Source organism: Schistocerca serialis, chromosome 1 (assembly GCF_023864345.2).
Source record: "Schistocerca serialis cubense isolate TAMUIC-IGC-003099 chromosome 1, iqSchSeri2.2, whole genome shotgun sequence".
NCBI lineage: Eukaryota > Metazoa > Arthropoda > Insecta > Orthoptera > Acrididae > Schistocerca > Schistocerca serialis.
The window spans coordinates 600,938,342-600,962,013 of NC_064638.1; the positions used below are offsets into that span (position 1 = coordinate 600,938,342).

Sequence of the window (23,672 nt, forward strand, 5' to 3'; positions counted from 1 at the left end):
ATAGATCCATCAACTCGAGGGTTCTCTATCACACCACATATACCAATGATCCCAACCAATTTACTTTGTAATTTTAAGTGGCTTTAATTCACAATCATGGTTTGCGTTGCAGTACCAATAAATGAGACTGAAGGACTGAGGAAGTGGAGGAATGACATGTACAGACAGAAGAGTTGGCAGGAAATGGACATAGAGCGAGGAAAGACAGAGATAGAGGGAGGGAATAGGAGATTCACAGAGAGAAGAGGAGGATGATATGAACAGAGAGAAGGGGAGGAGTTGATGGAGAGAAAGACAGAGGGGGAGGAAGGAAGGAAAGGAGGAGATGGACAAATAGAGTGAGGAGGAGGTTATAGACAGAGAGATGAGGAAGAGTGATTAGGATGCATATGCAATTTCCACAGATATCTAACAAACACAAAGCATTGCCATGTTCACCAGCTACATTATATCTTATTGCAGTAATGGATGTGTGTTATATTTCGATATCTTTTTTTGTCTAGTTAGCAATAAACTTGATAACTCTCATCATTTTTGCTGATAAAATTTCCACATTATTAAGACGACTACTTTATAATATAATCTTTGCCAATACAGTGGTTCGTAGTTTGAATAGTACTTTAATATCGCTTATCATCATTTTAAACTTCGTCCAAGTTAGAACACTTTGCCAAATTATCTTAGTCGAATGGCGAAATTATGATTTTATTTCTCTACACTGATAAATCACTTTTAGTATTTGCCCATTGTTGCAAACTACAGTTTCGGAGTGTAACTATCTTGATTAAGGTTGAGTAATATACAATTTGGGACTGCTTAACACAAACGCTAAATTCGTACAGTTCTTCATATCGTTTTTCTTTGTTTTTCAGTTGCTATTGCAATAATAATGGTTGCCAGAAAGGAGAACAACTGGGGCAATGTCACCTTGCAGTCGTTCACAGTCAGCTACATGAATTGCTATGAACAGTACGGCGATTTTCCAGTTCCAGCTAAGCAATGATGCTAAGATCCTCAGTCGTCGAGCAAGAAACATTTTGTTGTTGTTGTTGTGGTCTTCAGTCCAAAGACTGATTTGATGCAGCTCTCCATGCTACTCTATCCTGTGCAAGCCTCTTCATTTCCGATTAACTACTGCAATCTACATCCTACTGACTCTGCTTAGTGCATGCACCTCTTGGTCCCCCTCTACAATTTTTACCATTCACGCTTCCCTTCAGTACTAAATTGATGATTTCTTGATGCCTCAGAACGTGTCCTACCACGCGATTCCGTCATCTAGTCAAGTCGTGCCTCAAATTCTTCTTCCCTCCAATTCTATTCAGTACCTCTTCATTAGTTACATGATTTACCCATCTAATATTACATGAAACATAAAAAATAAAAAATTTTGTAATTATTTTGCAAATAACAATGGGTAAAAACACATTAATTATGTAATGTGTATAGAAATAATTACCTAATGTCTCTGTGATAGTAAAGAGAGTAGTGTAGTTATAAATTCTATCGCACTACACAGCGAGCTGTTGAGTCCTGTCCTTTCTTCCACCTCTCTGTTCTTTTCCTGCATTTACGTGGGGTAACGGCGGCGCCTGTTGTTGACAGGAGCGCATCTTCCAGCCGTGGCTCCAGCTGGGCTGGGTGCTGGCGCTGACCAGGGCGGGCCGCGACCAGGGCCAGGTGGTGCGCCTCATCTCCAGCGTCATGTCCACGTTAACGACGCCGCTCTTCGCCGCGGACTCCGCTGCAGACCACGAGCCGTCGAAGGCCAGCCCGCAGCAGGAGGACGAATCACTCAAGGAAGACCCGCTGGCCGCAGGGCAGACGCCCCTCGTGGCGGCACTCACGCGGTCGCTGCGTGCGCACACGCTGTCTCACCAGGAGGTCTTTGACGAGGTTAGCGGCGCCTTTGTGTACCGAACTAGACAAGGTGTAGTCATAAAGTTGAAACGTGTGGCCTCTTTCTTAATGTACACTACTGGCCATTAAAATTGCTACACCACGAAGGTGACCTGCTACAGACGCGAAATTTAACCGACAGGAAGAAGATGCTGTGATATACAAATGATTAGCTTTTCAGAGCATTCACACAGTGTTGGCACCGGTGGCGACACCTACAACGTGCTGACATGAGGAAAGTTTCCAACCGATTTCTCATAGATAAACAGCAGTTGACCGGCGTTGCCTGGTGAAACGTTGTTGTGATGCCTCGTGTAAGGAGGAGAAATGCGTACCATCACGTTTCAGACTTTGATAAAGGTCGGATTGTAGCCTATCGCGATTGCGGTTTATCATATCGCGACATTGCTGCTCGCGTCGGTCGAGATCCAATGACTGTTAGCAGAATACGGAATCGGTGGGTTCAGGAGGGTAATACGGAACGCCGTGCTGGATCCCAACGGTCTCCTATCACTACCAGTCGAGATGACAGGCATCTTATCCGCATGACTGTAACGGATCGTGCAGTGATGTCTCGATCCCTGAGTCAACAGATGGGGACGTTTGCAAGACAACAACCATCTGCACGAACAGTTCGACGACGTTTCCAGCAGCATGGGCTATCAGCTCGGAGACCATGGCTGCGGTTACCCTTGACGCTGCATCACAGACAGGAGCGCCTGCGATGGTGCACTCAACGACGAACCCGGGTGCACGAATGGCTAAACGTCATTTTTTCGGATGAAACCAGGTTCTGTTTGCAGCATCATGATGGTCGCATCCGTGTTTGGCGACATCGCGGTGAACGCCCATTGGAAGCGTGTATTCGTCATCGCCATACTGGCGTATCACCCGGCGTGATGCTATGGGGTGCCATTAGTTACACGTCTCCGTCACCTCTTGTTCGCACTGACTGCACTTTGAACTGTGGACGTTACATTTCAGATGTGTTACGACCCGTGGCTCTACCCTTCATTCGATCCCTGCGAAACCCTACATTTCAACAGGATAATGCACGATCGCATGTTCCAGGTCCTGTACGGGCCTTTCTGGATACAAAAAATGTTCGACTGCTGCCCTGGCCGGCACATTTTTCAGATCTCTCATCAACTGAAAACGTCTGGTCATTGGTGGCCGAGCAACTGGCTCGTCACAATACGCCAGTCACTACTCTTGATGAACTGTGGTATCGTGTTGAAGCTGCATGGGCAGCTGTACCTGTACACGCCATCCAAGCTCTGTATGACTCAATGCCCAGGCGTATCAAAGCCATTATTACGGCCGGAGGTGGTTGTTCCGGGTACTGATTTGACAGGATCTATGCACCCAAATTGCGTGAAAATGTAATCACATGTCAGTTCTAGTACAATATATTTCTCCAATGAATACCCGTTTACAATTTTCATTTCTTCTTGGTGTAGCATTTTTAATGGCCAGGAGTGAACGTTAGCCGCAGTATCATGAAAAATTAGAGACCAAGGGGAAATTGAAGCCATTCTCTCTGGTCGATAAGCGAATCTACAATCATACAAGAGGAACGAGATCACAAATCATAACCAACTAAGCAACAGACGTTGGGTGCCAAAGTAAATAGCGAACCGCTCACAATATGGATTGTGCTACTGCAGTTGTGACACTAGTTTTTCCACAAAAAAATGAGCACCTGGGACACGAAGCACCCAGTATCTCAGTTCAGAGCTCTCAAATGCCCACTCAATAAATAAATAAAATTCTCCTTGGAGCGTATGAGTTAACATCGTTGCCAATGTAGGAAAAAAGGGGGATGTGGCAGAAATATCCCACTCTTGGTGTACAAAACACACGTTAACAAACACAGGCCGCGTGGGATTGCTGCGCTGTCTTGGGCGTCTTGTCACGGTTCGAGCGGCTCCCCCTGTCGGACGTTCGAGTCCTTCCTCGGGCATGGATGTGTGTGTTGTCCTTAGCGTAAGTTAGTTTCACTTAGATTAAGTAGTGTGTAAGCCTAGGGACCGATGTCCTCAGCAATTTGGTCCCATAGGTACTTACCACAAATAAAAATAAAATAATCAAACACAAGGTTTAACCAGAAGGTTGATATTTCTCTGGAGCAGTGTCTCCTCGACTGGTCAGCCTCTTTGCGCCAATCATTCATTTGGATGCACCAGAATTTTCTTCGCAGCTACCTTCTTCGTACCTACGTTTTTCTTTCCAACTTTCGTGATTGCCCTTTTTAGAGATGTCCATCCCTCTTCAACTGTACTGCCCACTGAGCAATTCATTATTGCTGTATCTATAGCCTTAGAGAACTTTTAAGCGGATCTTGTAATTCCTTAGTATTTCGGACCCCACTTCTTTGCGTATTGATTCTTCCTGACTAATGTCTTGAACTTCAGCCTACTCTTCATCACTACTTTATTGTGATCTGAGTCTATGTCTGCTCCTGGGTACGCGTCATCTGGAGATGAATGAGAATTTGTGTGATTCTCCCGGCCATGTTGAACGAACCCTTGCTGAAACGTACTACTCTTATTTGGATCTTCTTTATCTGACGTTACGTATTTAGAGAATACGCACTTCGTTTTATTTTCAATATCTGCAATGGTCACTGTGACAATATGGTTTTTCTTACAATTCTCTTTTGTAGGATCATGAACATTTCTCATGCTTTAACGTACTACTATAATTATTAAGTTATTACTTTTATTATTAAGTTATTACTTCCCTTTTTGTTTCTGAGTGCAGTCCATGGTTCTTCTTCACAAATGCGCTAGATTTTTCTATACAGCACTTCCACCGACGTGAAATACACTGAAACGTCAAAGAAACTGGTATAGACATGCGTATTCAAATACAGATTTGTGTAAACAGGCAGAATATGGCGCTGAGGTCGGCAACAGTTATATATAGGAAACCAAGTGTCTGGCGCTGTTGTTAGATCGGTTACTGCTGCTACAATACCAGGTTATCAAGATTTAAGCGAGTTTGAACATGGTGTTTAGTCGGCGCTTGAGCGGTGGGACAGAGCATCTCCAACGTAGCAATGAAGTGGCGATTTTCTCCCTATGACCATTTCATGAGTGTACAGTGAACATTACGAATCCGGTAAAACATCAAATCTCTGACATTGCCGCGGCCGGAAGAAGATCCTGCAAGAACGGGAAAAAAGACGACTGAAGATAACTGTGCAACGTGACAGAACTGCAAGCCTTCCGCATATTGCTGCAGATTTCAGTGCTGGGGTGTCAACATGTGTCAGCGTGCGAACCATTCAACGAAACACCATCGATGTGGGCTTTCGGCGCCGAACGCCCACTCGTGTACCCTTGATAACTGCACGAAACAAAGTTTCTCGCCTCGCCTGAGTCCGTGAACACCGACATTGGACTGTTGATGAGTGGAAACATGTTGCCTGGTCGAATAAGTCTCGTTTGAAATTGTATCGAGCGGATGGGCGTGTACGGGTATGGAGATAGCCTCATGAATCCATTGACCATGCATGTCAGCAGGGGACCGTTCGAGCTAGTGGAGGCTCTGTAATGTTGTGGGGCGTGTGCAATTGGAGTGATATGGGGCCCCTGATACGTCTAGCTAAGATTCTGAAAGGTGACACGCACATAAGCATCCTGTGTGATCACCTACATTTATTCGTGTCCATTGTGCATACCGCCGGACATGGGCAATTGCAGCAGGACAATGCGACATCCCACACGTCCGGAATTGGTACAGAGTGGCTCCAGGAACGCTCTTCCGAGTTTAAACACTTCCGTTGGCTACCAAACAGCCCAGTCATGAACATTATTGAGCATATTTGGGATGCCCTGCAGCGTGTTGTTTAGAAGAGATCTCCACCTCCTCGTATTCTTACGGATTTATGGACAGCCCTGCAGGATTCATGGTGTCACGTCGTCGTGCGGCACTTCTACGTGCTCGCGAGGGACCTACACGATATTAGGCAGGTGTACCAGTTTCTTTGGCCCTGCAGGATATATGTACATTTTTTTGTTATGTGCCTTCTCTGTCGCCTCGTTTGCTTTGTTTTTGTGTTACGGGATGCGATCGTCTTTCGTTTTGTTTGGTGGTCGTGAGAACGACTGCTGTCGCTGTGTGCGTGTGTGTGTGTGTGTGTGTGTGTGTGTGTGTGTGTGTGTGTGTGTGTGTGTGTGTGTGTGTGTGTATGTGTATGTGTTGTAAGGGGTAGATAATATATCCTAACGTATGTGTTTGTGTGAATTTTTACTTCACTATGGTATGGTACTGGGTGATCTATGGTGGGTAGGCGGTCCTCTTTGTGTGATACTATTTTTGTGGTATCTAGAGGGATTGTTATTTATGTACTATATGTTTGATTAGTTTAAATAACGTTTGCTTGCTAATGTTTGTTTGGCTATTTAATATGTGCGATTTCAGTCTTTCTCGGCGTATTCCACTGATGAATTCTTCTCGGGTTATGAGTCGAGTGGTGGCGTCGTCTTGTCGCAACGTTTCAATGAGTTTCGTACCCATCATCTTCTGGCGAAGATGGCGAAACCTTCGCCAGAAGATAATGGGTAAGAAACTCATTGAAATTTTGCGACAAGACGACACCACCACTCGGCTGACAACCCGAGAAGAATTCATCATTGAATATGTGTTTCTTTTCCGTGATGGCTTTCTGGATTTAGAATTCTTCTTGTAGGTTTAGGAGCGGTTTCTTGTTACTGAATCTGGCTGTTTTCATTTTTGTTTTTACTGTGGTAGTTTCGTAATTTTCGTATCGGAGGTGTCCTGCAGATTTTGAGTGGCTGGTGTCATATTTGCATGCTCTTTTGTGTTCGTTGTACCTTGTTCCAAGTGCTCTGTTCGTCTGTCTTACGTATAGAGAATCACAACCGTTACCATGGAGTTAGCAAGTTCCACATTTCTTAAATATGTCACTGTTATCTTCCTTCTTTAAACGTTTCTGTATTGAGTTATTGTTTTGATAAGCTAGCTTTTTTCCCTGTTTCTTGAGCTCACAAATTGTATGTGTCAGTTTGTTTCCGTGTGAGGCAGCTTGTCTGTTGAGTTTCGGCGTTGAGTCTTTGTTGTCTAGTGGTGGTGTTGTCCGTGTGCGTGTGTGCAATGAGTGTTGTAGACCCCTGGATTTGTGTAGTGTTTGATTCATTTATTTTTATGTCTTTCTGGATTTTCTTCTTCAATTCTGTAACTGTCTTTTTTATCGCCTTTATTAATCGTATGTGGTATAACTGGTAAATGAGCAACGCTCGTTTTGAGAGCTGCCTCCTCCGTGCGTGAATTACGCTACTCGAAACGTTTGAAAATTCATGGCGTCACATTTGCTCGTGGGCTGCTCAGATGAGGACGCTGGTGGTGTCCGGGACGGATACGACGGCCAACACGGCGGTGTCGGCGCTGGCGCTGCTCAGCCTCAACCAGCAGTGGCAGAGCGCCGCCCACCAAGAACTGGACCAGGTCTTCGGCAGGGGCAGTCGAGACTACCACCGGGAGGTCACCGTCGAAGACATCGCCCAGCTAAAGGTTCTGGACAGGATCCTCAAGGTAGGTCACGGCGCTGTACGAAAAATAGCGAGAATGACACAAAATCACAACAGAAAAGCCGGCCGTTGTGGCCGAACGGTTCTAGGTGTTTCAGTCTGGAACCGCGTGACCGCAGATTCGAATCCTGCCTCGGGCATGGATGTGTGTGATGTCCTTAGGTTAATTAGGTTTAAGTAGTTCTACGTTCCAGGGGACTGATGACCTCAGATGTTAAGTCCCATAGTGCTCAGAGCCATTTGAACCACAACAGAAAATATGGAGCACACACTGCGTCGTCAGGAACGTCTTACGTCCTTTCAGTTGATATTTTTCAGTTGCATGCGGGAATTTTGAAGAATGGGGAAATCTAGATTATATCTAGCTGGATGTTGTGAGAGAATTAAAGCTGAAATCTGAAAACACACTTTTTATTTTTCTTTCTGCCACATGTCTTCGTACACTGCGATAAGAAACAAGGAAAGAAGATTAGGGTTTACCATTCTTTCGATGTCGAGATGTTTAGAGGCGGAGACAAGCTCGGGTTGTATCGCGGATGGAGAAGGAAAGTAGCCGCGTCCTTTTCAAGGGAACCATCCTGACATTTGCCTGGAACGGCTTAGGAAGATCATGCAAAACGTAAACCTCGACGCAGATGCGAAAAGAACAGTTCATCTGGACCCTCTACATCCTTGCACTCCGATGGACAACTTAATTGAAGGTCTTTTTAAATCCGATATCAGACTACACACGTTCCCGAAGGAGCATAATTTAGATGTTAAAATGTGTTGTTTTGAAGAGTTTTATAGAAATATAAAATAAGTAACAAGATCAGAAATGCATTAAAAGTCATTCTATCGTCTATGGTTAACTGCAGCAGCGTATCAGTATGTATTTTGTGTCCCTTTGATTTTTGTTCCATTCGTTAAGAGTTTCTTTTTCTTTCAGATCCTCAGTTTTTGAGGGACCGTTTGGTAAATTTACTCGTTCCTATCCCAAATTGTTTTGGAGGTATATCAGGTCGAGGAAATGTGTTTCGTTCGTGAACCTATTGATCTGATTGAGCTTGATTTTTGCACGCGTCTTGTCTAAGTCCTGGTACAAAGAACTATCTGATATTTTTTGGCTAAAGCGATCGAATATCTTTAACTGTTAGCGATCTGAAGTTGAAGTACGACTATCATACATATGACAACCGCACTGGCACAATTTTTCAAAATTACTATATCCTTGAACAGTACTGTGCTGCTGTAAGACGGTAAACATGATGACAAAATAGCAGTTTCATTTTTTTCTGTAAAAGAAAAGGACGTCATTGTGTCTGGACAGTTGTACGTAAAAGTTTCACTAAATCATGACTACACTGTTTCTATCAGTCTTTATTAATTATCAAGTGAGATTAGCAAGATTGGTTTCGGAAGTACGCTGCTGTCTTGAGGCGTCAACGCAAGTAATCTACATTAAAAAGAATGTTGATGTGGACAACTTGTGTTTTTAGTAGAGATTTTTTTATTGATTTTTTCACTTAGGGTTATATGGTGATGTAATGGATTCAAAAGATAACTCATTCATGGTATTCTAGTTCATATATTCAATTAATTTCTGTTCTTGACTGTTCATTTTATGCAAACTCTGTTACTTGCTTATTCTGAAAATGAAATAAGGCTTTCTCTTTACACATGGAGAATACATGCATTACTTGATTCTGTAACTGTAACAAGGCTTTTTTGACGCATGGATAATAGCTGCATTCCTCAAAAACAGAAATTTTCGCCATAGTCTGTTTTGCAGTGACTGGAGCCGAGAAACATCTTTGAGTATCTGTGCCTCACCATTTTATGAAATGCATGACATATGTGCTTTATTATCACTACAATACCGATTTCGGTTGAAAACCACCACCACATTATAAAAGTTCATATATTAATTATCATGTCATGTCATATCTATACGGCAATGTTATTAATATAGCCCCATCGGACCTGTTGAACATCAAGAGAACGAACATGTATCTGTACTCAAGAAGTGATATGTCAGGTGAAAAACAGAGATAAAATAAATGAAAAAATTAAAAGTCAAAATGAATAAGCAACTGTAAGTTTAATAAGTGTATCCAAAGATGTTTAGATATATTTAATGAAGGATTATAAAGAAGAAAGTCAATTAAAAATGAGTGAATGTGCGTTCATGGCCCAAATCATTAACACATTCAACAGCGGCCTAGTGCACGAAGGTCACCACGTCGGATTTCAAACACAGTTCTCTTTGGATATTCCCATCATGCTTACACTTACTAATTAATTCTGATTTCCGCTGGCCGCTGGTGGCCGAGCGGTTCTAGGCGCTTCAGTCTGGAACCGCACGACCGCTACGGCCGCAGGTTCGAATTCTGCCTCGGGCATGGATGTTTGTGATGTCCTCAGGTTAGTTACGTTTAAGTAGTTCTAAGTTCTAAGGAACTGATAACCTCAGACGTTAAGTCCTATAGTGCTCAGAGCCATTTTTTTGATTTCCGCATTTTTCGCCTCTCATTCTACACTTACGAGTAGTTGTATCAGAGACAGTTGCAGTGCTGGGGAGAGGCTGCTGCTGCCGACACGAAAAATTTAACAGTTGGGCGTATCACGTGATTGTACGGCCGTCTGTGGAACAGACGAGTGTTGGGTGAGGCGCACCATGCTGGAACGTGTCATTTCCTGGAACACCTGTGTGCTCGTCGTAAGGCTGTCATCGAGAAAGTTGCATCAAGTACTACTGCGGCATGCTAGCGAGCAAAGCGTGCTGTTAATGCGATGGAATTAGATTCGCAAAAACTGGGTTGAGAGGTCGTTCCATATACTGACTTCTTCCCCCCCCCCCCCCCCCCTCTCCTCCTATTCGACCCCACCCTCACAACAAACACCGTATGTCTCATATTCTATGGATTTACCGGTGCCAGACAGTCACCTTACCTTTCTATAGCACTTTAAAAAAAATTCTAAAAATTGGTGAATATCTTGGTACATGCTGATTCAAAATATGCAAATCATTTGTCTCTATCACCCACCGTTTTTAGATATACTCCTTCAACCATTTATATTTCCCAGAACAATTGGTGTCACATGGCGTACTAATGAACATGGCTTCAGCTAAGAAAATGGCGAGTTACGTGACACATATGCTATATAGTAATATCTAGTTCAAGATATATTATACACATAAAACCCTTACACAGTGTGGAATACTCCTTAATCTGTGTTTGTTCTGAATTTCCTGGTCGTAGACTTACATTTGTGCTGAGCATTCGGCGTGTCACGCTGAAGTGTCCGGCAGTAGTCAGCCAACATTGCTGCACTACACCGGCTCTGATACTGTCTCTCCATCGCCGAGATGTCCTGGTGAACACGTTCACCATGGTTCTCACTGACTGAACCTAGATTTTAGGAGAAGTTGAGGAGATGAATTTTGAGGGACATGTTGCCACCCATCTTTTTCTGCTCACTGCTGCAGTTCTTTGCACCATTTACATGATCAGCAGATGTATAATTTCCAAGCAAATAGGCGAAAACTGATCTGAATGCCATCGATGCATTTCTTTCATTCTCATTCAGTATGTCTTGGAAGTGGGCGTCAGCATTTACCTTCCTTATTCGTGGACCTATGAACACACCTTGTTTCACTTTCGTGTAACTCAACCCTGGGAACTTGTTGCGTATGCACCGAAAAGCATCTGAGTCGTTGTCTAGTGTCTTTATGAAATTCTGCATGAGTTCCAGCTTGAGGTGAAGGGTTGACGTGATAACTTCGGCACGGAACACGGACAAAATGGCTCTGAGCACTATGGGACGTAACATCTGTGATCATCAGTCCCCTAGAACTTAGAACTACTTAAACCTAACTAACCTAAGGACATCACAGACATCCATGTCCGAGGCAGGATTCGAACCTGCGACCGTAGCGGTCACGCGGTTCCAGACTGAAGCGCCTAGAACCGCACGGCCACACCGGCCACGAAGGGCATTCTTATTTCCTGTCTGCATTGTGTTTCTGACTGCCCACTTTTTTCTTTGTGTAGTCGTCCTTTCTATCACCACTGCCCCATTCACTGCTGTTATAAGCAGTACTTGCCGTATCCTGTCGGCATTCCCATGGGAACGGTGATAACTTCCAAATCAAAATAGAAACCCGTATATACTCAGCGTATTTTTTCACGAAGTGGCGACATAATTTAATATATCTTTTTCAGGCGGGTAGAATATGCAACCGGTACCGTTGCGTATTTTTTCTCACTGTGCAATAATACTGCTTTCAAACTTATTTTAGATGAGTCGATGAGCAATCGCCATGCTTCAATGTTGAGTTCCACCTCGATTCTTGACATGAGACCTTGAACGTCCGTATGGTAGCAAATCATTCATTTCTAAATCACAAGCACATTGTGTCTATGGTGAAAATATGTTACTGTACCCGATGCAAGCAAATTAAGTTTCTGAAGACTTGAACCGAGCAGTTCAGCTTGATGTTTTGGTAGTGGCAGGTCCCGTACGTGGTCACAAAGATCAGCATTTTTCATTAAATGAATACTTTCTGCAGATTGGAAGTCAGGGTCAGATGAAAGAGAACTTTCTTCTTGCGTTTCTTTATCAACCGTATATACTGCAAGTGATACTGGTGTTGGACAAGCGACGGGATAGTATGAAATTGGTTTAGAAACTGAGGGCAGGTCTACACACTTTACAGATGCACGAGTTTTGCAGGAAAATCCGGTGACATTTGCCAAATAGAAATAACGTCTGTGGTGTGGATGGTTGATTCACTCCGTCATAGAACTCCGAATACCAGATGGTTGTTCTTCTTCGCCTTTCTGATCGAACCACGCAAGTTGCATGTACATGTCAGATGAACTATGGCGCCCACGATTTACAAGTTCTTACGTTTCAAAAGAAGTGTAGTTCGTATGCTTTCTTCAGAAACAGTGTAAAAGACTTCCCATGGGATTTGTCTGTTAGATGGCAGCACACGTAGCGAAATAGATCTGGCGAATTTATGCAACCTCTGGATGCAATAAAATTAAACTGAAAATAAAAAAGAAACAAATGAAAGATTAGTAACGCGATGTCGAAAGATGTTTTGACGTATTATCTCAAAAATAACTATTTTCACAGACGACGAAAACAGTTTGTTTGTCAGTGTAATCACTAAAAATCTTCAAAGGAACTATTACATTGGAAATGTTTATCAAATATTATTAGTTTACGGTATCCAGGGGGATGGAGACTTTCTTCGGTCTGGAGATGATGGACCACTCTTCCCCTAATCTTCCTAAATGAGCGATGGTGGAGGCCTGTGGCGCTGGTTCAAGTGTGATTTGTTTTGTCAGGATGGAATATGTTCCTCAGCGCTTGTTGGGAATAAACTGCTGGGCAAGCTCTTACTGAATCAGCATTTTGCAGTGGAGTGGTGTTACCGGGTGCGGGAAAAGAGTCAATGAAATTGCCTGCATGGGGATACTGAGTCTGACTGGTCGAAAGGTGTCAGTTTCGAAACGGTTTGGAACATGTGAAATGGAATGACGCACCAAGTATTTCTTCGAGAGCAGAAGGCCTTGAAAGAATTAGCAAATGCATTACCGTGCTTGGGTTTAGAATTCTGACTGAGTGTTTTCCGGTCATCTGGGCGGCTGTTTCAGTTCTATGACCGTGCACAGGCTCGGTAGGCAGAGTTCTCTATCGAATACAGTAAGTACATCCAGTACCTAGTTGAAGCTAGTGTTAAGCGAACAAAGTGAGCTTGCCGAGATTTAGTTTATGTCAATAAATACCACTGGTCTGATTTTAAACTCTTACGCTGTTTTGTCTATGTGAAAATTATAGACGGATGTAGTTAGCCTGCTTTCGGCAACTACCTTTACTAATAAACTGGAAAAGTATTGCGACCCGAGCTCTAAAGTTTAAGTTTTTATAGGTCGTCTGGGGTGAACCTAAGCTATAACGGACCTAAAATCACTATCCGCGGGAAATCGTTACTGGGGCCTTAGAATACGCATCTCACATATCAGTTCTGTTAATAATGTTCCGCCGCACCTGTCGTCGCTACGTTCCAAAGAATACAAAACGGCAAAACTAATTGTGACTGATGGTCCCAGCTTCACGCAGCAGCTAGTAATACAAGGGGCGATCAAAAAGTTTCTCTTCGAAAGCCGTACAGTTCGGGTTTGGTATGCCGATCAGGCAAACTCGCCGGGAGCATTGAGGCAGACATACCACCGCCGCACCAGTTTGAAGATATCCATGTGATAAAACACCGTGCTCTGCTGCGTGAAGAAGTCCGTAACTGCCTACTGCACATCTTCTTCCGACAGGAATCGCCGACCCTATGAGGCCCTTTCTAGGAAACCGAAGCCGTGATAATCGCATGGGGAGAGATCAGGGCTCTAGGGCGGGTACTCGGATGTTTCCCACTTGAGTTGCGTAACTTCTGCGGTACGACATTTGAGATATGAGCACGTGTGTTATCACGCAGCAACAGCACCCCTTGTCACGCACCATTCCACGTCGGTGGTTTTCGACAGGCATGCTGCCCCATATTAACAGCACATTGGTCCTCTTTGGACGCATTTGGAAATAACGTCGTGGTAGTTCACTTTCTCGCAGTTACCGCACTCGTGTCGGAAAGGCACGAATGCCACACTGATCCCTTCGCTACATGTCGTGCTTATTTATGCGAATCACGAAGTCGCGTTATATTACGTATACACTGCAGCGACGCACTCATACGGGAACTTTTTGATCGCCCCTTACAAAAAGGAACTCCACACTCTACATTTCATTCAAATCAAATAACCTCACTGCCATACCGGCTCAGTCGGTACAATGAATGAGACTCCAACTCTCGGTTAATACGCATCTACAGAGCAGCTAGTTACGTGTTGATCTTTTCCTGCGTTTTCATCGCAGCATATTTCTTAAATTTCGTGCGTGTTTTTTCTGTTCAAGAGGTTTAATCTCGCAGTTTGTAGATATAAATTCATTCAGTTTGTAACGCAACAGTTACTCACTGTTTTGTTTTGAAGACAAGCGTCCGTTCGTTTAGTAAGCCTGTCAGTGAGGCTCCAGCTCTCGGCTGATACACATTTCCAGAGCGGCAAGTTAAGTGTTTACTTTTTTCTGTATTTTCCTCTCAGTATATTTCTTAAATTTAAGGCGTGTTTCTCTGTGTAAGCTAGATCTTGTAAGTGTAAATTCAGGCAATCGGTAGCGCAGTTTTCATTTCTCCTGAACGGCAGCTACGTAGCTCACTGAGGCATCAGCGTTCATTGGTGACACATCAGAAGGGTAGCAAGTTGCATATCTAAGATTTTGTCTGATTTTATAGTTTACTTCTTCAGCTAGTCTTGCTAGAATTTGTAGAATGCGTGTGTGCTGTGTGCGGCCGCAGGAGGTGCTGGCCGCAGTTTGTGAACAGCCGAATGCTACTGTCAGTCACCTTCAGGCTGCTGCCTCGGGTTGTAGCGGTGGCGGAGAATCTGCCGCATCTCATGAAACACCTCAGGTGTCGCTTGTTTCGCCGCTGGCTCTGCTGCCTAGGAATCTCGTGGATCCGCCTTCCCAACAGATGGAGTGGCGGGTGGTAAAGCGTTCACATCGCTCGATGCGGAGGACCAATGTGAAGACAGGCCGTCTGGTGTTGCCCATTCACGCTGTGAGTGGTCAGGTGGGCGCTCTTTCAGCAGGGCCCCAGCTGGCGCACGGTGGGAGGGATTTACTAGTTATCGGTAGCTCCAATGTTAGGCCAGTTAGGAAGCCCCTTACGAGTAGATAGCGTTCAGGGCTACAAAGGAAGGCAATGTGTCTGCTGAGGGGGCCTCATGGGAAATGTGAAGGTGGCCTTGCCTGCAGCTGTCGAGCGTACAGGGTGCAGTCATATACAATTTCTGGCTCACGTCGGGACCAACGACACCTGTCGCATGGGTTCTGAGGCCATCCTCAGTTCAAACAGGCGGCTAGCGGAAGCGTTGAAGCTTGCTAACATCACGCAGCGGGTAGAAGCAAAGCTTGCAATTTTCTGCATTGTTCCCAGAGTTAATCGGAATCCTTTGGTTTGGCGACGAGTGGAGGATCTCAACCAAAGGATTCATCGACGGTCTTGGCTGCAGATATTTAGACCTGTGTCATCAATTTGGGATTTGAAGACTTCCCTTGATCGGTCAGGGGTACACTACGCGGAGGGAACAGCTGCTCTGGCAGCAGAGCACTTGTGGAGTGCACATGGGTTTTTTATGCTAGGTGGTAGTTTGAGGTACTCTGATAAACACTTGCCAGTCGATACGCAGCAAGGAAAGTCAGACTACGTTGAGAGAAAAGACACTTAGACTGTCAAAATTTTGTCAGTCAGTTGGAGGAGTATTCGCAATTAAGTTCCCGAATTTACTGCCCTCCAAGAAAGTTCACTCGCTCAAATTATTCTCGAAAACGAGAGTTGGCCGGAACCCGAAGTCGAAAGTTCTGAGATATTTAGCGTGTCATGGAACGTGTATCGGAAAGAATGATTAGAGGCCATAGGAAGGAAAGTGTTCATTGTAGTTGACAAAAATATTTTTCTGTAGAGGTTGAAGTTCAGTGTGACATTGAAGTTATCTGGTTGCATAAGCAGTGCTCGGTGAAGCCAAGTTAACTGTTGCATATTTTTACCGCCTACCCGATTCTACTGTGACAGTTCTAGAGCAATTCAAAGAAAATCTATTGTCAGCAGAGCGTAAATACCCAGATCATGCAATACTAGTTGGAGGCGACTTTAATTTATCGAGTAGAGACTTGGATGTCTATGGATTCTTTGCAGGGGGTCTAGACAGACATTCGTGCGAAGTACGTTTGAAAGCGTTTTCTGAAAGCTCTTGAGTAGCTAGTTCGGCAGCCCACACGCAGTAGAAATTCTTAGATCTCGTAGCTGCAAATAGGCCGTACCATATCGACAACCTCAGAATAGAAACGGGATTTAGCGACCATGATGTCATTATGGCGACTATGGTTACGAAAGTGAATAAATCAGTTAAGAAGGCTAGGAGAGTGTTTCTGCCAGAAAGAACAGATAAACAGTTGTTAGCGTCTCACTTAGATAGTGAACTGGCGTCACTTGGTTCCAGTAACATGGACATAGAGGAATTGTGTGCAAAGTTTAAGCAGACTGCAAATCCTGGTCTGGAGAATTATGTGCCTAGTAAGAGGATTAAGGTCGGAAAAGATCCAGCATGGTTTAATAACCCGACTCACAAAATGCTGAGGAAGCGGATGCTATCCCACTCTCAGTTCAAAAGAGAACGCGCAAATGACGACAAGCAAAGATTCGTAGTGATTCATGCCTCTGTGAAAAGCTGTATATTCGAATAATACAACTACCACCATCATACCTTAACAAAAGAGCTGGCAGAGAATCCGAAAAAATTCTGGTCCTATGTAAAATCGCTAAGTCAGTCTAAGGCTTCCATCCAGTCACTTGTTAATCCGTCTGGTGTAGCAGTTGAAGATAGCAAAAAGAAAGCCAAAGTTTTAAATTTCGCTTTCAAGAAATCGTTCACGCAGGAGAATCTTACAAACATACCGTCGTTTGACCACCGAACAGACTCCCGTAAGGACGACATTAGTAATAATCATCCCTGGCGTAGAGAAAAAACTGAAAGAGTTGAAAACAATTGTCACCAGTTACGAATGGAACCCTAATTCGTTTTTTTAAAGAGTACTCTACAGCAATGGCCCCACTGCATTGATAGCGAATCTCTCGCCCAGCGCAAAATACCAGGCGACTGGAAAAAAGAGCAGGTGACTCCTGTATATAAGAAAGGCAAAAGAACGGATCCGCAAAATTACAAACATCGATTTGCTGCAGAATTCTTGAACACATTCTCAGTTCGAACATAATACTTTTTGTTGAGACGGAGATTCTTGTGTCCACGAATCAGCATGGTGTGAATTTTAGCTTGCCCTTTTCTCCCACGATATCTGCGAACTATGGACGAAGGGCAACAGGCAGATGCCATATTTCAAGATTTCCGGAAAGCATTTGACACGGTGCCCCATTGCAGGTTGTGAACGAAGGTACGACAATATGGAATAAGTTCACATATATGTGAGTGCTCGAAGACTTCTTAAATAATAGAAACCAGTATGCTGTCCTAGACGACGAGTGTTCATCAGAGAGAAGGGTATCGTCAGGAGTACTCCAGGAAAGTGTGACAGGACCGCTGTTGTTCTCTATATACATAAATGATTTGGCGGACAGGGTGGGCAGCAATCTGCGGTTGTTAGCTGATGATGCTGTGGTGTATGGGAAGGTGTCGAGGTTGTGACTGTAGTAGGATGCAAGATAACTTAGACAAAATTTCTAGTTGGTGCGATGAACGGCAGATAGCTCAAAAATGTGGAAAAATACAAGCAGTGCCCTGCTTGACACAATCACGTCGTTTAAATATCTGGGCGTGACGTTGCAAAGCGGTAGAAATGGGACGAACATGTGAGGACTGCTGCAGGGAAGATGAATGGTCGACTTCGGTTTATTGTGAGAATTCTAGGAAAGTGTGGTTCACCTGAAATGGAGACTGCATATAAGACGCTAGTGAGACCTATTCTTGAGTAGTGCTAGAGTGCGCGGGATCCGTACCACATCGGATTCAAGCAAGACATCGAACCAATTCAGAAGCGGGCTGCTAGATTTGTACTGGTAGGTTCGAACAACACGCAAGTGTTACGGACTAGCTTCAGGAACTCAAATCGGACCTTGGAGGGAAGGCGACAGTCTTTTCGAGGAGCGCTGTTGAGAAAATTAAGGGAACTGGCATTTGAAGCTGTCTGCAGAAGGATTCTGCTGCCTCCGACATACATTGCACGTAAGGACCACGAAGGTAATATACGAGAAACTGGGGCTCATACGGAGGCATATAGACAGTCATTTTCCCCTCGCTCTATTTGCAAGTGGAACAGGGAAGTAAATGACAAGTAGTGGTACGGTGTACCCTCCGCCACGCACCATACAGTGGATTCGGAGTATCGATCTAGAAGTAAGTGTCTGATTGTATTCTGAAAATAATAAACTTCCTGTCTTTTTTAAACCCGAATTAGGTAACCTCAACACCCCTAGCCCGATGCAAATATACGACACGTCAATCCAAAATAAATACGGTGTTGAGGCAGGTACTCCCGTGACAATGGCTGGTTGTGGACGTAGCTTCTTAGATGATTGTTCCTCGCATCTGTCGCTTTCATTTGAGTCATTCGACTACTGCATTTCCCGAAAATGTAGTCAGGGAAGAGTCTTGGACTACGATACGTAATAAAATTTTCCACAAAAAAGGAGTTTTCCCCACTATCCCGTCACTCAGCACCGATCTCAAATTAATATTTCTCTAACTTATATTTGAAATTCATATTTTACCAGAGAATTAAAAAACGTATGTAACTGGACTGTTAGAAGCTGAAGGCAATTTATGAATTATACAATGGGGCGTCTGTTCTCTTGTTCGTGTCCGAAAGAAAGACACCATTTTGATCCAGCAGCCACTAGGAATTATGACGCAAAAGAAATACAGACATTGGCTGCGAGTGGGCATTGGTTTAAATCAATGGGAAAGTTTAAAATTTGTGCCGGACCGGGACTGGGACCGCTCCTGCTTACTGGGCAGATGCACTCACCACTAAGCCATCTGGATACAGTAGTTATCGAAACTGGTCGGACTACCCTAGTACGTCTCCCGTCAGACTCAAATTCTCAACTTATCCACACAATACTTAAGTAGTTCCCCTTGCCCATTATCTTTATTACTCGACTTCTTACGGGAATCGACGAAATGCCGCGAGTAATGAGCATAATGGGCAAGGGGCACTACGTTAGTAGTAGGCGGACAAGTTGAGAATTTGGGTATGACGTGAGGCGAGCTACGGTAGTCCACGCAGGTGCGATAACCACTGTGTCCTGATGGCTTAGTGGTGCCACCATCCGCCTAGTAAGCAGGGGACCAGGGTTCGAATCTCGCTCTGGCACAAACAATCAACATTCCCCATTTATTTAAAACAGTGCCCAAACGCAGACAACGTCTGTGATTCCTCTGTGTCTTAATTTATGAGTCCTTGGTGGGGTTCCATTCCAGTCCACTAATTGGAGCTCTGAATCTTGCTAAGAGGTTTTAAGGGTCTAATTATTTACTTTGGAGTAGTGAGAAGTTTGACCCTGTCCAGCGGGTCGAAATTAAGTTGTCGATCTTTATTTAGACTGACTGTATGAGTGTAGCAGTGTAGCGCATTAATCTGGGTGCACCAGAGAACGTTTCAGATGAAATCCGCGAGGCACTAATTTGTCTCGCGCGTGCCACATCGTTCAAGAGTTCAAGATTACCACCAGGGTCCACAAGTGGAATTTCGCTCACGCCCTGTAACCTCCAAGGACGAACGAAAGGAACGTATCATTGTCATGACTGTATCGTGGGCGCCACATACATGGGCTACTCCTTCTCTTAGGTAGGCTACACACTTATATTTTCATCTGGCACCGTGTGAAAGAAGCAACGTGACTACTTCGATCTCAGAAACCTTTTCGCCGCCAGAGTGAACTGGCAAAGTCATCAAGATATTACCGATAACGGTCGCCACTGATTATGGTGGATTATTACAGCGGATGGACGAGGCACAGTGCAACAAACCGCTCGCGAGTTTAGTGCTCATTAACAAGAAGCGGGGAGCTGTCATACCATCTAGCGCCCCCCCCCTTTCCCCCCCTCCCACCTACCATCACCCAGTCACACGCCCCACGCTATTCGACACGGAAGTACCCACCTCGCGAGAGAATAGGTACAGAGATAAGACAGGCGGGGGAATATCACTGCTGGACGCTCGAAAGCACGGAAAAAGATCGCCTGCACTGGACTGATGAATCGCGGAGCACGTACGCCACACAGTGCAAGAGACCGTCGGAAACTACATAAGGCGACGTAACCCGCTTGTCTTCTGGGCTACGTTAAGGCAATTGGTTGAGATTTCCTTCTGTGTTGGATGTTGACATGCTAGGAAATGGGACCTCTAATATATGTCATCGTCTCACAACCTCGAACGATACAGGAATCTACTGGTTTACCATATGCATTCGCCATCTACAGCTTCACGCAGGCGATCTGTCTTAGCAAAAAGCCATTGAGGACGTGGTATGAGTTACCGTGAGACAGTTATAGCAACAAAGGTTGCCATAGTACAAAGGAAAACTAAATTTGTGTCTTCAGTAAACTGGATAAAGAAAAGTAGTGTTAGATCTAAACGAGGAACCTGAAAGTTTTAGCTCAGGAAAGGAGCACGTAGAGGAATTGTAGCTCTAGTTTAAAAGAATAATTGACTATCCACTTGTTAGATATGTGGCCAGTAGAACAGTTCATGGTGGGAGGGACGCTCCATGGTATATAGTCACTATAAAGAAACTTCTAACGAAACAGATATCACTGCATACTGGGTGTAAAACAAAGCATAGGGCTACAGTCAGACAACTGATGAAGGAAACGTACTTAGCTATCAAGAGAGCAATGCGCGAAGAGTTTAGTGACTACCGTAGCAAATAATATCGTACGATCTTTCACAAAACCCAAAGAAATTTTGGCTGCATGTAAACGCTTTTATGGCCCTAACGTTAGTGCCAAGTCACTCATGGATACGACAGGAACTGAAAATGAGGCTAGCAAAGCGAAAACGAAAATGCTTAACTCCGTTTTCAAACGTTCCTTTACAAAGAAAAACTAAGGAGAACTGCCTCATTTCAATCCTCGTACCACTGAAAAGAAGAGTGAAATAGGTACTAGTGCCAGTGGCTTCGAGAAATAGCTGAAATCGTTAAAATTTAACGGAGCTCCATGGCCCGATGAAATCCCTATCAGAACTCGTACGTAATTTGCGGCTGAGTTATCCTCTCTTTTAATCGTAATCTATCGTAGATCCCTCGAACAAAAAACCATGACCAGTAGTTCGAAGAAAAGACAGGCTCCACCCATCTACAAGAAGAGTAGCAGAAGTGAACCACAAACCTACTGTCAAGTATCCTTGATATCGGTTTGTTGTAGAATCTTAGAACATATTCTGAGCACAAACGTAATAAGGTATCTCAAACAGAATGACCTCCTCCCTGCCAACCAGCATGGATTCCGAAAACATCAATCATGTGAATCCCAGCTCGCATTTGTGTCACATGACATACTAAAAATCTTGGATCAAGGCAGTCACGTAAATGTAGTACATCTGTTTCTGAAAAGCATTTGACTCAATACCACATTTGCACTTATTATCAAAAGTATAATGGTATAAGATATCGATATAAGTGTTGTGTACATAGTCCCGTGTAGTCAGCGCGTACACAACTTTCCCACTAGAGCGCGCCCCGCTAAGCACAACAGCGCAGGCGCAGCGTTCGTCCGTCTCCGCTCTACGAGATGGCGCTGCCATAAAGACGGACCAAATTCTGCTTCCGCCGATCCGCGTATTAATATGTAACGCAGCCAATGAGATTGCTGCTAACGTATAACCTTTTCTCCTCGCGGATCACACTCGCGCAGTGATACTTGAACGCTCGAGGTATTATAACGAGTGTACAGACGTCCGATTAGTCAGTCTGCATTAGTCTGCACCAGTGTGCATTAGTCTATAGTCAAGTTTCAGTCTGCGCCTAGTAAGATTACCATATTCCTGTACATAGTCATGAAGATAAATGTATAGACACTTTTGTCAAGTATCAGAGATATGTGAGAATAAGATTAACGTACCAAGACCAAAGGAACTTCAGATTGTCAATTGTAAATAGCATCCAGAACCAAGTTAACTTATTTTTATACTTGTTATTACTTTAATAAATGTGTGTGAAAATTAATCAAGTTCTGTTTAAAGTTGGTCACCGTCAATCTGCTACTCTAAGCGTGCAAGTGGCATTTCTGTCGTCTGACCTAACGGCAGAAGATAAACACGCCACGATAAGACCACGAGACATATTGCTGACACTCGCCTACTTCGTTAGAGCGACAAGTCAAATAATCTGATGGTGTGTGTACCGAAGGTCTTAAAGTACGCATACCACAATAAGGTTTTCACTGAATTGAGGATTTTTTGCTAGCGAGGCCGTAGCAAGTCATCTTGGATGGAGAGTCATCGACAGACGTAGAAGCAACTTTGGGTGTGCCCCAGGGAAGTGTGTTGGGACCCTTGCTGTTCCCCTTGTGAATTATTGACCTTGCAGTCAGTATTAATAGTAATCTCAGATTTTATTAGTCTGAGTAATGACAACTTTCACAGATGCATTTAAACATTCTTCCTGCACTTCTTGCGTGAATGTAATCTGGTACAATGTGACGCACCCTTGCAATGGTTTGCAGAGCATACATGTATATGTGGTTGTGGAAATCAGTCCATCAGCCCATCGCTCTCGAACTATGTCATAGTGGTCTAAGAAATAGTCCACGGACACGAGGATTCTATTGTGTCTCTCAGATGACATAGCCTGACATCTGCGACGTCACTGAGAAAGATGGGCCCACTCTGAATCCCAGGACCCATCAAACATCTGAGTTGCGGGCAGCTGTCAGGCTGTCGTGTCTGAGATAGTACCCAAATACATTTGCTGTCTCGTAGAATCCACGCTACAGCAGGTGGGCTAATCGAACGAAAAAGTGTCCTACACTTGAAAGCCTTTCATTTCAGGTTTTGAACTAAGGTGATGTTTGGTTTGTGAGGCGTTCAACTGCGCGGTCATCAGAGCCTGTACAAAGCCCCAAGTTTTAGCTAATCCATTTTTTACACAATCCAGTCTAGCGACTGACCCGAATGATGGCGATGAAATGATGTGGACAACACGAACACCCAACCCGGCCGGGAATCGAATCCGGGACTCAGTGATCTAGAGGCAGCAACGCTAGCCCACGAGCTGCGGGCTTGAAGTAAGTTGAGTACATAATTGGTCGACTTCAGTGACAATGCCCATAAAATAGTCCCCTTTTTAAACAAAATTTTGACGTATGAAAGAAAAGTAACGCTGTCTGACTGCTATCTAACTGATGTACTTGGAAGTGGGAAAGACCTTCATTGCGCAAACAGTAATTTAAAAGGAGTTTGGAAATGTATTCAGATCAGTGCAAAATTACAATCACACACTTTAATCCCCTGATAAGATCTGCAAGTGTATTTGACTCTTACTTACAGAGAGGTTACATGCAATGAGGATGTAAAACCTCACTTTGTACATCCGTCACCTAT

General features: G+C 44.1%; 1 protein-coding gene across 1 annotated transcript in view; it reads left to right on the forward strand.

Moving 5' to 3' along the window:
• The window catches only part of LOC126418565 (cytochrome P450 4g15-like), a 110,737-nt gene that overhangs the window by 61,299 nt on the left and 25,766 nt on the right, over positions 1-23,672 (forward strand). Inside the window, exons 4-5 of the mRNA XM_050085420.1 lie at positions 1,606-1,896; positions 7,255-7,458. Coding sequence (XP_049941377.1) covers positions 1,606-1,896; positions 7,255-7,458 — 495 coding nt within the window. The remainder of the gene's footprint in view (positions 1-1,605; positions 1,897-7,254; positions 7,459-23,672) is intronic.